Here is a 15,704-nt window from a genome sequence, read left to right as displayed (position 1 = left end):
AATGCAAATATATATATATATATATCATCATATATATATTCATCAATTCATATATGGTTCATTACTAGTTAGCATTTGTTATTCTCTTATCAGAGTACATGATTCCTTATTAATTAGCATAGATTTTTCGCAATTAATTATCATACATTATTCGCAGTTAATTAGCGTGCATGATTCACAATATATGTTTTTGCATTCGTATATTTCAAGAAAATATTTCTAAAGCAATTTAGCGAATTGAGAAATCAAGTGTCTTGAATTGTTTTTCGTTGTTTTTCTGTAAAAAGGAAGAAAAAAAGGCATTTCCTTTTATATTTCGTATTTTTAATAATCACATATATGATTATAAATGCCTCACTGTGACTAAGCATGCTTGATTCACAAAATATATGCCCCGATATATGAGTTATTATGTAGAGATTTCAGGTTTAATTCTTTATTTTTGTTTTGCAGGTTTCTATATATTAAATAAACTGAAAGAAGCATTTATTTTAATAATTTTCAATCATTTCAGTAACAAATCCATGCATGATTAGTAAACAGGATTCTGTATCTATAAGTATATATGATAATAAATCAATCATTTAAGTAACAAATCCATGCATGATTAGTAAGCAGGATTCTGTATCTATAAGTATATATGATAATAAATCAATCATTTAAGTAACAAATCTATACATGATTAGTAAACATGATTCTGTATGATAAATCTGCAGATTTATCCATTCGGAAGAAAAAGAGAAAAAAAATATGTAATACATTTTTAATTGCATTCTATTACATTTTTAGTTTTAATAATTTATTTTCACTTCTGGATGCTTTTCATTTTATATTTCTAGCAGACAATTTAAAAGCTTATGCATTATAAGCATAACTGATTCACTATTAATTAGCATATATGATTCGCAATACATAAGTTTATGTATGATTCCATTCAATTTTTTTCGACGATTTATATCTGCTCTAATATTTAGTAGCAAGATATTTTCCACTTCTAAACTTGCTTAAAGCTTCCGTGGTTTTTATTGTGACTCATATTCTAGCTCTTTAAGATTTTCCTGCCTTTAGAATAAAATGTTTATTTAGTGCGGTATTGTCACTTCCGATCGTGAGGACATTACGCTCTACATGACATGCATATTTTCAATAATAATTGTTCTTTACACTAAGCTATTTCTTTTTTAAATTTATTTTTGTTTGGAATTTCAAAATAAGGATTAATTTAATTTTTAGCTCTGCTTTTAGGAAACAAATATGTAATTTTATTTTTAACAATAACTACTTCATTATACACCTGATTATAGACCACGTTTATTAAACTGAAATTTAAATAACTTTCAAGGATGTTCGTTTTCAAAGACTTTTTTTAGAGAAAAATACAATTAAAAATGAATTTTAAAAAAATCATTTTAGTTCAAGAATGAATCTTAATAGCTGTACTAAATAAATGGTTAAAATCTATTTATTTTTTCAAAAGAAATTTTTTACAATTTTAACGCATTTTAAAGATTCAATAATATTTTTTCCACTTACACTCTATTCCATGATTTTAGAAGAAGAAAAAAAATATAGTTCGAGATATTATTTAAATTGTTCATATTCTTCATTTTTATTTAAAAAAAATAGGCTTATTTTTTCCATGACCTATGCATGATTTTAATCTGTTCCTTTTCTTTCCTTTTCTTTAAAGAATAATTATACAAAAGAAAAATTTTATACCGAATTCAAGAAATGAGCACAAATGAAGTATCGCCAAAACCTAAGAACTTGAACATATTTTGGCGAAGAAAATTTTTAAAAAATTCTCAGTTGAACATTTATTTTGATAACTATTCTTTAGAAAAAAAAACGATAGCCTTTTTTGCAGACATTTTACTTTTTTTCCATTTACCTCTGTAATCTATCAATGAGCTATGTTTATGCATAGCAGTTTTTAACATCACAAGTGCCAAGGTGTATAAGAAATCGGCTCTTTTTTTTAATCAAGATTCAAAAGATACAACTAGACAAAAAAAATTAAAAAAGACGATTGGCTGATGAAGTAATAAGTGGCGGCTGAGATGTTATTTCCATGGTAACCAAATAATACTTGATGGAAAGAAAAAATAAAGAGAAAAGAGTTGATGACGTGGGTTTTCATAAGTGTAATCGATGCGTTGTTTGGAAGTTAAAAAAAAAAAGGCGAAAGGAATTTTTGAGAAAAAATTTGTTCCTTGTTAAGAAAATTCAATAAAGATGTTTGAAGAATTTATTTTTTATAATCCATTAATGATTTTATGGGCAAAAGTTTTTTTATGATAACGAAAAAAATAAATTGTTTTGATTGGTTTCATTATGTACTCCATTTTTTAAAAATTTTTTAATTATGTATTTAATGCATTTGAGTGCCTTTCCTTTGAAAGATATTTAAAAACTAATTGCGAATTTATTAAATATTTACTTTTAGTTTTTTAAATATCTTTATTTTATTTTTTTAGTTTTTATAATTTTTAAAATGTTTAAAATTTTATTTATAAGTTTTTATAAATATTTTTTTTTTCAAATTTTGAAGAAAAAAAAATTATTTTTAAAAATTACACTTTGTTTAAAAAAAGAAAAATATATTTAAATTTCTAAACTAACATTTTAAAGAAAAATTTTAAAAAATTAATTGTGAAATATACTTAGAAATGTAAATGTTTATCTACAGTTGTGTTTATTTCTTTTTAAATAATTCAAGAGAGTAACGTTAAATTTTAAAATATTATCATTAATTTAAAAGGATAATTAAAAATAAATTAAAGTAATACCATTAGTACCTAATTTAACGTAAAAAAATAAATAAATTTAAGTGTTGTCAGATTCCGTCTTATATTCAAAAAAAGTCCCTTCTGTTCCAGAATACTAAATATCATTAGATATGTCAGTAAAAAAGAAATATTTTAAACTTTTTTTCATGCATAAAACTTTAGTTAGATGCATTTTTTACCTTTTGTTTCATGCAAACGAAGAACTATTATTTTATTTCATATATTTTATTTATTTTATTATTTATTTTTCGTAAGTTAGTGATTGTCAATATGGATAACCGCTTACAGAAATTTGAGAAGGTGGATAACAGTTATTTCTGTGATTATGCTTAAAATTAGGTCATTTGTTAGTAATGTTCTTGAAATTTATGTTTTTTTCCGCTTAAGTTTTGAATATCTTAAAACATAGTCACATTTCTGAATACTCACCATCTTAGAAAAAACATGTAAGTTTCTGATAAATCACCATATTAAAAAAAATTACGTTTCTGATAAATTACTCAATTATAAAAAACGTTAACGTTTCTGATGATATACGATACCAAAAAAAAAAACGTTTAGGTTTTGATTATATGTGTTTGGAAATTTTTCCAAAAGCAAAATGTTTTATACATAAATTTCTTTTTTTATCTTTATTGTTTTTTTTGGGAGGGAGGGGTTGGCATAAAAGATAAACAAAAGCAGAAATCACATTTTTAAATCCATTTTTTTTAAATAAATAAATATATGCACAAAATTGAAGAATTTGGAACTGTTTTATTTTTGTTTTAAACCTTTTAATAGTGTATGATATTCCTTTAAATTGTTTTTTTTATGAGTTCAATTAAAAAGTTTGATACATTTTTTTTAAAACTTATGTTAAACAGTAAAAAACGAACCTTGATCTTTAACAGCTCATTATTATAATGACTGACGCCATTTCTTATCCTCAATTTTTTTTCGAGCCTCATATTTAATCGACATATTTTTTGAACCTCAAACGATACTATGCATGCCTCTTTTCTATCATATAGCCAGCCTTAAACAGTCAATCTATATGAGCGACTGTCAATGGTTCACTCCAGAAACCTTGAAACCAAAAAGACATCCGAAATCCTTCATTGGAACAAACTTCTTGACAAAAATAACTACGTAGATCCGTGGTTACTCAGGGGATAGAGCGTTCGCCTTCCAATGAGGTGAACCGGGTTCGAATCCCAGCCATGGCTAGTCGCTACGAATTCCGCACCCGATTCACACCGACCACAGTGCTGACGTAAAAATATCCTCAGGGGTAGACTAATCATGGTTTAAAGTTCCCTTGCAATCGGGCTAATCGTGGGTGGTTTGCTTGGTTTTCCTAACCATGTACCGCAAAGGCTGTTTAGTTCCATCAAAAAGTCCTTCACGAAGATAAATTTCCCCGAATGCTTCATCCAGGAGCTCCTTTGTCTTCTGGTTTGGGTTCAAAATTACAAGGCTTGAGCATTAGTAGTCTCAAAAATTATGTCGGCTGTTCAACGACGGCTGCGAAAATAGCTACTTAATCCAATCAGTATTTGCTTTGAATGGATTCTGCGGTCAAAAGAGACGCGTACTAGTGATTAATTAAGGCTAATGGGAATTAACCGATGTCATTTTGTTATTCTTCTATGTTGAACAAAACATATGAAGAACCGTTTGTGAAAAGAAAATTTCTTTGTAATAAAAGGTTTAAACATTTTAAAAGTTACGCTGAATTATCTAGGCTCAAACTTTTGCAAAAAAAAAAAATAGAGCCCGAGAATATGTATTGATTTTGCTAATATTCCTTTAGGGGAAGAGTTCTAGCCATTAAAGTTTTAATAACTTTCAAACATTTCACTTTTTATCGGTTCTAATCTCAGATAACTCCTTATGGCGAGATGGTATACATAGTTAAAATATATTGCTTTGCCTGAAATGTAAGGCACGGAAGAAACTGTGGAATTTTTTTTTGTGATTTTTTTTCTTCATAAAACATTGTTAATTTGCGATAAAGGGAATGCCCAAATCTGCGAGTGACCAAATCAATAAACTAGCTTGCAAATAACTAAAAAAACTACATTTGGTAGATGACAAAATTGCATTTTTATTTATTTACTTTGCATATTAGCTAATTTACTTACATTTCTTATTGTTTAACTAAATTAATTAGGTTTCCTCCTGAAGGTTAAACGCAATTTTTGTTCAAAGAATATTTTAATTTCCAATGCAAAAACTAAGAATTAATGCAAACAACTTTCTTATTCCAAACGACAATACTAAGAATAAAAGCATCGAAATATAGCTCCACAATTATTTGTTTCTAATCTGTAGCCACAGTTTAAAATTTAAAATGCAGAGGAATTTCTGGTTTCTTCCCAATTCTTCCCTTCGTCGTCTACAGGAAGCATTCTGTTTCGTATGTGGAATTTTAATTGGAAGGGGAAAGATAGACAACCCCCTAATTTCTGGAAAAGCTAATATTTTTGCGAAATAAAGAATAATAAATTTGCGAATAAGATGCTCGAACCAAAAATGGAATGCCCACTGTTTAAGTTACAGAATTCTGCCCTGAGATCGAAAGTTCAAATTTCGTGCGTGGTGACATATTGCATCCGTAATGTTGCATCAGTAGTCACATGCAACGTGTTGCATGTGATTAAGGATTGCTTGTTGCATGTGATTTTTTTGTTTTACAAGCTACAAATCAATATTTTTTTTATTTAAGAAAATTATTTAATTTCTAACAAAAACATTTAATAACTTTCTTCATTCTTTTTTTTGTTGAGAAAATATTGATAAAAATAAAATTAAAATCGAAGAGCAGGCAAATCAAAGAGCTAGGGTATCAATGAATGGTCGAAAGAAAAAGTAAGAAAATCAGTAATCAGGTAAATCCTTGAACAGGTAAGTCAGTAAATAAGTGAATAAATGAGTGGATAAACCATTGAATAGATAAATCAGTAAATGGGCGAATTAGTGAAAGGGTTAGTCGACAAAGGAAAACAATCTTTTCGAATCTAAAAGAATTTCAGTCACAAGTATGAAAAAACATCTTTTTTTATTTTATTTATGAACATTTCGCTTGATTCCTCTGCTTTTAAAATACTTGTACAATCCATCTTTTTTCCGATGAAAAAAAAGTTTTTCAGTGACATTTTTTTAAAGAGATATCGAAGCAGATAAAAAATTTAATGTTTTTCTTCTCTTGACTGTCCGTGTTGTTGAATTTTTTATTTTTAAAAAAAATGCTTGTTCGGGTTGATTTCTAACTCTTTTTATACTTAAAATATTTAAAAAATAATAATAAAAGCACAGCTTCTGAGCCTTAAACTTGAGGTAGAGCTTTTATTTTAATCTAAGGATGACCCAAAATAAGCACTTTTCGTAAGTGTAAAGCTAGAAAAGGGCTAAGGTTGAAAAAAAAATACTTTTCCGCATCTAATTCATTTAATGGGGCACACATTTTGTTCCCAGGTAATTTTTATTTATTTTAGTTTAAAAAGTTTTCGACAGATGGCAATACAAATGCCCATTATCATTGAGTTTGGTGATTACGTCCTTCGATTACAGGGATGCCACAGGTAACTAAAATTGCAAAAAGTGATTATTAATATGTAGCGAAAGTCTATTAAAAAAGATTAAAATTTGCATATTTCTAGCATATTTCTTTCAGTTCACTAGTAAAAATATTCTCAAAAATGTTTTCACTCTTAATATAAATAATTTGCAATGCGAGTAATGAGTGTAATTAAGATTGAATAGATTAAGTAAATAAAGATGAATTGAGTTTATACCACTTTTTTCATTTTTAGTCGCCCGTGGCATCACTGCGATTGCAACAACTGATTGCGGCTAATAATGAACATTTCGAAAATATAGTAATTTAATTTTCATTTCTAAATTATTTTAAAATATTTTGAAAATGATATTTCATCTTTTTGATTTACATGATTTGCTATTTGTAATTCCAGTCAAAAACATACAGTTTTAAAATGAAAACTAGGAACAAATTTTAAAGGCTATATGTGCTATATTGCTGATAAAAATTTATTGTATTTTAAAATGTTTAAACAATTAAAAAGATGTATATTGTTTTTGGAAACTCACCTACAAAGCGTTTAAATTGATTTAAAAATTTCCCGATTTATGTGTAGTTTTGAAGAAACCAACTATGGAGTGCTAAAGTCAACACGTAAACTAAAAAATATAATAAGCTTTCATTAATTAAAAATAATGATTAGAATAGCATATTTTCCGTTTGAAATGATGATTTCATAAAACGAAAGAACCTTCGAGAAATAGTTATAAAAATTAATAATTTAATATAATTATTTTCCTTTATCTAAAATTTATAAAAATACTTGTAATTTAGAATATTTCGTATTTTGAAGAAAATCGAACAATATTTTTTAAAAAAATTTCTATTTCCAGTATTTATAATGTTTTTCGAAAATGCAACCACAAAGTAAATCAGATACAATTACTTTTTTTATGACAATAAACGGAAAAAGTAAAAAATAATCAATAATAATCAAAAATGTCTACTCGAAATCAACTTGATGCAAATCAAAATGATAAACGTTATTTTATATTATGCAAACTATTCTAAAATAATTAAAATACCTACAATTCAGAAGTCGAGACAACTCAGTAACTCAACTGAGTAAGTAGAACTCAGACGAGAACAATTTTAAAATAATCATTCATTTATAAATTCTTTCAAAGGATGTCTGAATTTTTTAGAAATATTTTTGAAATAAATATAGTTGTAGAAAAATAATAGCATAGAACAGGGGTTTCCAACTGGCGCCCGGGGGCTGCATCCGGTCAGCGAAGCCTTTTTTTGTGGCCTGCGAACTAAAATATATTAGTTGTCATTTGTTTTTCGGACAATTTTCGTAAGAAATCTATATGAGTTTAAAATACTTTTCTCATTAATAGAAACCAAACTTCTTCGTTTCTGTGAAATTTAACACACCAGCGGTGCAAAAAAAATTATTTCTCGGGTTTTGCATCCAAGAAAATATTTATTCAAATGCAAAAATAATCGTGTATGTTTCTCTTTTTATTTCATTTTTTTTGTATTTTCTGAATATAATTTAGCATGTGTGTATCAGAAATTTTCTCGAAGAAATTCTCCGAATTAACTTTTTGAAATCACTCATTTTGGACGAAAAATTTCGTTTACCTAATTAATTAAATGTTAAAAATTTATGGATATTCATTACTTGCATAAAAAAAGTGTGTGCGCACTTATAGAACAAAAAGTGACGATTTTCTACTGGATAAAAGAGGGCGACATTTTTAATTAAAATGCTTTGGTTTCCCGCAATTTATTTAATCTATTTAGTTGGAAAGAAGAATTAACAGTCTTTAGATTGCAATAAGCGATGGGATCTCTTAGCGTTGTCTCACTAATTGCTCACTTAAATGTGAACTATCTTTAAAGTGCGAGATTCTACTTTCGAGGATCAGAACAAATAATTCAGAGACTACCGGGAATTCTACCTGTTAAAGCTAAATGGACTGTATATTTAAAGAATTCAACTTTAATTTTACGGCTTAGTGCCCAGATATTAACGACATGTGACTTTTATTTGGAAATGTGCTTCATTTGGTTAAAAAAATATTTTTTCTTTACGAACGGAATTATCTTTAGTGTAGTGTTAAGAATTATTTATTTGAATTCATCATTAATGTGAGCAATTTTGAATTTTTTTTAACAAAAATAAAAGGGATTTGCATTTGATTTATTAAAAAAAATAGACAGCGTGAATTACAAAAATAATAATTGCACGCAAATAAGCAAATTTATAGTTCTACAATCAGGATACAATCAGGATATGTGTAGTTATCTTACAAACTCAAGAATTCTGTTTAAAAGAAAGAAAGCTTTTAAATACTGTTTTTATAGACGTGCTTAATGTTTTCAACATCTAAATGATGTAATTAAAGATATGTGTAATGTGTCTAGGTTGAATTTGTCAAAACGAAAAGGGAGAAATTCTCAATATTCCACAAAATTACAGTCTCTTTCAGAGGAAATCTTGCGAATAATTTAATCTTATAAATCTGATTTAACAGGTTCTTTATTTTCCTATGATATAAATTTTTACACTCGTTGTTTATCAATTTATTAAAACAGTAATGCTATTATATTCCATGTCAAAATATATTGTTTAGTTTTGTTTCAACTCTGAGGGTAGTTTGNAAATGCTTTTTAAATAAACGAAAAATCGGTATAGACGCATCACAACATAAAAGACTTCAATTAAAAAAGTCAAATGTGATATGTTTCTTTTGTTTATATTCAGAAGTGAAATATTCAACGCTAACTATTCTTTATGCTTTTTTTAAGCATTGAAAATACGTTAAAGGAAATGCACTTTAGAAAAAAGTAAATTTATGTCCCAGGTCAAATTATTAGACACACTATAAGATTCTATGTAAAATCTTAATTTTTAGGTGATACTTTACAGCTTTATTGTTTTTACACGGTTTGCACTTGTTTACGATAGTGTATGAATGGGCAAACATTGTAATGCAATACGTTAAAAATAAATACAAGTAGGAAGTATATAAAAAATCTCCTTATAAATCCCCATTGCATGTGTGTGTGAGTATAAAATTATTGCCTATAAACTCATGCAAAAGATGTCATTATTAAAAAACTACATTGCATCTAATCATTTTGTCTAATTATTATAATATACTAATAAAATACCTGATATAATAAATATTCTATATTTATATTACATATCGTCTAATTTATCCAATTTATATTATCTATCATCTAATTTAACCCATTGATACACTAACGTAAACAAGTGCATATCGGTTTTAGTCATATAAAAACAATAAAGCTGTATAGTATCACCTTATAATTAAGATTTTACATAGAATCTTATAGTGCCTCTGATAATTTAGTCAGGGACTTTATGTTATTTGCCTACTGTGAATTACAAAATTAAGAATTTTGTTTTTGCGTCAAAAAGTTTGTATGCTTACTTAACTTCATCAAAAAATTGTGCACGGTTTATTCATTATACATTAAAAAGTTTCGAATTTTCTCTTTTAACCAAAAATTTTGTTTACCTAATTAATTAAATGTTTAAAATTTATGGACATTCTACTTGCATAAGAAAAAGTGTGTATGTGCACTCGTACAAAAAAAGTGACGATTTTCTACCGGATAAAAGATGGCGACATTTTTAATTAAAATGCTTTGGTTTTCCGCAATTTATTTAATCTATTTAGTTGGAAAGAAGAATTAACAGTCTTTAGATAGCAATAAGCTATGGGATCTCTTAGCGTTGTCTCACTAATTGCTCACTTAAATGTGAACTATCTTTAAAGTGCGAGATTCTACTTTCGAGGATCAGAACAAATAATTCAGAGACTACCGGGAATGCTACCTGTTATAGCTAAATGGACTGTATATTTAAGGAATTCTACTTTAATTTTACGGCTTAGTGCCCAGATATTAACTGCATGAGACTTTTATTTGGAAATGTGCTGCACTTGGTTAAAAAAAGTATATTTTCTTTACGAACGGAATTATCTTTAGAGTAGTGTTAAGAATTATTTACTTGAATTTATCATTAATGTGAGCAATTTCACATTTTTTTTTTAAGAAAAAGGGGGATTTGCATTTGATTTATTCAAAAATAGACAGCGTGAATTATAAAAATAATAATTACACGCAAATAGACAAATTTATAGTTCTAGAGTTTATCTACAATCATGATATGTCTAGTTATCTTACAAACTAAAGAATTCAGTTTAAGAGAAAGCAAGCTGTTACATACTGGTTTTATAGACATGTTTAATATTTTTAAAGGATAAATGATGTAATTAAAGATATGTGTAATGAGTCTAGGTTGAATTTGTCAAAATGAAAAGTCAAGAATTCTTAACATTAAACAAAATTTCAATCTCTTACAGAGGAAATCTTGCGAATAGTTTAAATCTTATAAATCTGATTTAACAGGTTGTTTGTTTTCCTATGATTTAAATTTTTACACTCGTTGTTTATCAATTTATTAAAACAGTAATGCTATTATATTCCATGTCAAAATATATTGTTTAGTTTTGTTTCAACTCTGAGGGTAGTTTGGCTAATATATATGTAGTTATAATACTTTAAAGTAATTTAACTATTATTTCAACTTTATTTTTACATCCTCATGCTTCTCTTTGATCTTCTGTACTGTTAATAAATTTAATAAATGCACAAAAATCACATAAAAATTTCTGTTAAAAATTTAAAAAAAAATTAACCACTGATGTAACAATTTCTGATAAAATCCAATATATAATAATGTGATAAGTATATTTCTTAGTTGAAATTTTATATTTGATTTCAGTGAAATTTATATTTAATTTTAATAAAAATAACTCTGATTTTAATTTGTTGAGAGTAATTTCTAATATTGACATACGAAACCTGCTGCTGTTCGTTTTTAAAATTATATCAAACTATAAAAATAGTATTTTCTGGAGACAAAGAAAAATATCCCAATACAGAAAAATTCACTGTAATTCTAAATCCTAGTGATCAGCATAGGGAGAGACGAAGATTAAATGTACATTTAAATGTTTTTCATGTAATACTGTTGTAGTTCTTCTTATTTACTGGGATAACTTTTAGCGTTGTAGTAGTTTTTTTTTTTCAATTTTATTTAACTGTGATATTTTTAGCGTTAAGAAATAATGCTTTGCTGTAATTAAATAGGCAGACACAAAAGTGAAAAGAATTGCATATAATTTATTCCCAACAAATAAAAACAAATAATTCCAACAAATAATTGAACAAATAATTCCGTGATAATTTCTTATTTACAGTAAAGCTTTTTAATGGCACTAAATTTTTAAATCCAGTCAATCACGAACCTGAGAATAGATTCAATAAGAAGAGAGCCGTAACACAAATCCATTTAAGTGTAAGTTCCGAGATCCATGTCAGTCCTTCAAAGTCATTTACCAGAAAGCAGAGTATCCAGATGGTCCCATATAGGCGTGGTGAGGATGACCCCAGTAATGACCTGAATAATGACCCGGGTAGTAATAATTAGGTACAGCTGGTGCTACTGGAGCAGGTGCTGCTGGTGCTTTGGGAGCCAGTGCAGCAATAGCAGCAGCTTCAGCGGCAGTTTTTCTGTCTACTCCAATATCTCCAGTAGCTTTGAATCCATCGGGTCCGGCGGTGTAGGAAACGACTCGTCTGTCTCCATTGGCATCAATATAACTGTAACTGCCAGCAACATTTCCCCCATGTCCAGACTCCGATCTGCTGTGGCCACCAGCATCTCCTGTGTTGTATCCGAAGTTGTAAGCGCCACCAGCAATATTCATGCCCATGTCTGCGGCTAAGGCGACGGAGGCCAGCAACAATGGAACAACTAACTAAATATAAAAAAATATATTTAACAATCTAGGAAATTTTATGCCGGTCTTAAAATTTTGTTATTTATTTTCATTTTTAGTGTCTCATAAAAACCTTCATGTCATAAAATAAGTTCTATTTTTGTTAAAGTACACATAGCACGCATGCATTATGCTTGATTATTTTCGGCATGTATTGTTATACGATACTTGCTATTTGTTAAAAAAATTAAGATGGGGGGATTTCCTACTTATTAATATACTTTTATTCTATAAAATTTAATAAGAAATAAAAATATAATAGCAAAATTGATTTTACACAAGCTTGACAAATAATTTTATTTTTTAGTGCTATATATCATTGTTTTCAAAATTTGAACATGAAAAATGTTGCAAGCATTACTAAGGCTATAATAGGCATGAGAGCATTAGACTTATTTAATACTTTCATTAAAGATCTATGTATCATAATTATTTCAGTATTCAAAATGTATTTAACAATAAAAACAAGGGAAATATTTCTACCATTTCCTATTTTAATGGCTAAATTTTTCTTAAAAGAAAAATGAAACCTTTTTTTGTATTTATTTGAATATTGTCTTCATGATTAATGATGCTAAATAAATAAGAATTCTCATGAAAGCAGTTTTTATCATCAGATTTTCTTATTATATTTCTGTATTAGAAAAAAAGAATGTAACAACTGAATGTATAGAAATATTTGGGGGAAAACATTTTTAAAATGGGAATAGTTTTAAAGTAATGACTTCATTAAGAGATTATTTTAGATTTTACTCATTATTTTGCGTAAAATATAATGTTATGTTAGATTCAGAATTTAAAATTTAATTGGTGTTCATGTTTTTTTCATTGTATAATACATTTTGAAACCAATACTTTAAATAAAATATATTTTAACCATTCATTTCAAAACTTTAAAACAAAAAATTAATTTATAAGAGTGTCTGAGTTAATCTAGCACATGTTATAAATATAATTAAATATTATAAAAACTGAAGTAATAATTTAAATAGAAAAAATATTTATATATTTTGATTTAAATGAACTGCATTGAGGAGTTTAAAAAAAAGTAACTCCCTTTAATTTTTAAACATTTTTCTTCAAAACTAAGTTTATTTTGATTATTGCTCGAAACTTATGCTTTCAAGAAGAAAAAAAAGAGTTAAATGTAATTCTAAAAAATCTTCTTTTTAAAGGCAGAAAAATCGTTCTAGATTCCATATCTTTTACCTCGTTTTTTAAAAGATTTGTAAATTTTCCTAAAAGTAGACTTATCATGCATCCATTTATTCTTCTTTAATTCCAATAAAACCTATTCGATCTTATTGAGTTTCTCTTAGAAGTAGTGAAAGTTGAAATTTATAAGATTTTGCTATCTAATTATCTAAATAAATGACAACAGCTATCTTCTAAAGCTATCTCTATACCGGCTTCACATTTCCGGGCACACATTATATTTAAGTATCGGGATATATTGCTACAGCTTGAATATAATACCAAAGTACTGTTTTAGTGCTAACTCAACAATATATACAATAAGCCCCGATGTTTAAAGAAAATAGAAGAGGAGGTTTAAGCATCAGACTTAATTTGGGCGACTCCAGGTAATTAGGATATTAAGTCAAAATGAATATAAAATCAAAGTTCGTTTAAAAAGCCTTTTAGTTATAAACACAATTCAATATTTATTTCTTAAATGTCGTTTTTAAATAGATGGGTTTTTTAAGTTTTGTTATCTAATGTGCATATTAGATCTATTAATCTAATATTTAAACTCAAATATAAATGGATGCTTTTGTTGCTCGTGAATAAGATTTAATTTACTAATGCAGGACCAGAAAGAATTTTGAACCCCAATCGATGTTAACAACATAATTTAATAAAGATTAGTATTTAAGAAGAAACTTTAAATGATCTTAAAATATTAACACATTATTTACACTGTATGGCATTCCAAAAATCAATTGACTTCAAAATTACATTGATCGAGGTTTATACTTATTACATAAACTGATATTATTTGTAATTGACACTTGGTAACATATTAAAATTTAAATGAAGAGTTAAAATCTCAAGATTATTAGCTGGTATTCTTTACATATGATCTGGGATTAAATCATGATCCTGAACTTAAAATGACTTTTTTTTTACCTAAGGGGATAGAGAATAACGTCACCTACAAAATAACTTCATCTCTTAGCTATAACACCTAATATAACTACACCTAATATAACTACACCCAATGTATCTAAAAATATTGTCCTATTACTTCAAATCTAATCTACTCTAAATTCTTTTATTACATTGAATTTTGATCCCTTTGATTTCTTATTTTAATTTCAATATGTAAATCAAGGGTAAAAAATGTACAGTGCTCGTAGATGTAGATGTATACTGCTCGTAGATGTAGATGTGTACTGCTCGTGGAATTGAATCGAATTATAATCATGTATGCAAAATAGATTTAATATTGATTGGAGATGGCAATAACTTTGCTATTAATTATTTATTAACTATATCAATTACTCGCAGTATATTACGCAATTTTTGAAAATATTAATTTTGAGGTTTAAAAATAAATTATTATCCTAAGCGCAACGTAAGCAGCAGTCACTCTTGGAAAAAAAAAACTTTCAATGCAAAATCTGAATTATCTTAAAAATTATTTGAAAAATTTATGAATATTATGAAGCCCTAGATTTTCACACACAGCTCGATAAAAACAAATTCAGCATCTAATAATAATCATGATTAAATGATTGGATACGAAAAAAAAATCTACTCTTGCGAATCTTAAGCAACAAGATTTGGAAGCTAACAGTCGATTGCTTAATATGGATCAAATGCGTTTGAATCCAATTTTCAATTTATACAATCCCAAACATCGAACCGACATATTTATGAAAACAAATATTATGTCAAAAAAAATTTTTAAAAGTCAATTCCTAATTAGGTCAAAAAATAAATTTTTTATTTTAGTTACTTTTTATTAAATAACTGAAATTTTTTCTCCCATATGAAACTAAATTTAATTAATTAAATTTAATGAATGAATTAATGTTTGGAAAAACTGTATAAACAGCAAGTGTCACCTACTAAACGTTTAAAAAATATATTTGAACTCTAAGTGGATGATTAAAAAGTATTTTATTAACTATTTAAAATTTGAACAAGATATATATATATATATATGGGTCATTCTCACGAAAACTGTCATTTTTCAGTTCATAAAATCCCAAAAAAGTAAAGTGAATAAAAAGCTCTGAAACTTTTTATATTAATAGAAATATGTAATGGCATTATAAAGAAAGTATATATCCTATAAATTATACTTAATATTTAAATTAATTAATTTTTTAAATAATTAATTTATAATTAATTTATAATAATTAATAATTAATTAATTAATTTAATAAATAAATTAATTAATTTAATAAATTAATTTATTAATTTTTTAATTTATTTTTCAAATTAATTAATAAGTAAATTAATTATTTTCACTATTTAAAAAGTGAGGGAATGACA

The 15,704-nt window shown here is 26.7% G+C and overlaps 2 protein-coding genes across 2 annotated transcripts in view; one reads left to right on the top strand and one right to left on the bottom strand.

The window, feature by feature from the left end:
* The window catches only part of LOC107441470 (voltage-dependent T-type calcium channel subunit alpha-1I), a 313,139-nt gene that overhangs the window by 74,105 nt on the left and 223,330 nt on the right, over positions 1-15,704 (top strand). The gene's annotated exons all lie outside the window — the stretch shown is intronic.
* LOC107441473 (adult-specific rigid cuticular protein 12.6) lies at positions 11,522-12,179 on the bottom strand (the record flags this gene model as incomplete). The annotated part of the gene is given in 1 exon segment (XM_043045690.2): positions 11,522-12,179. A coding segment is annotated over 1 exon segment (426 nt), but the record flags the coding sequence as incomplete, so codon positions are not given.

This window comes from Parasteatoda tepidariorum, chromosome 3, assembly GCF_043381705.1.
Source record: "Parasteatoda tepidariorum isolate YZ-2023 chromosome 3, CAS_Ptep_4.0, whole genome shotgun sequence".
In the NCBI taxonomy this organism is placed as follows: Eukaryota; Metazoa; Arthropoda; class Arachnida; order Araneae; family Theridiidae; genus Parasteatoda; species Parasteatoda tepidariorum.
The sequence above is the reverse complement of the archived record's forward strand: the minus strand, read 5'-3'. Positions and strand labels throughout refer to the sequence as shown.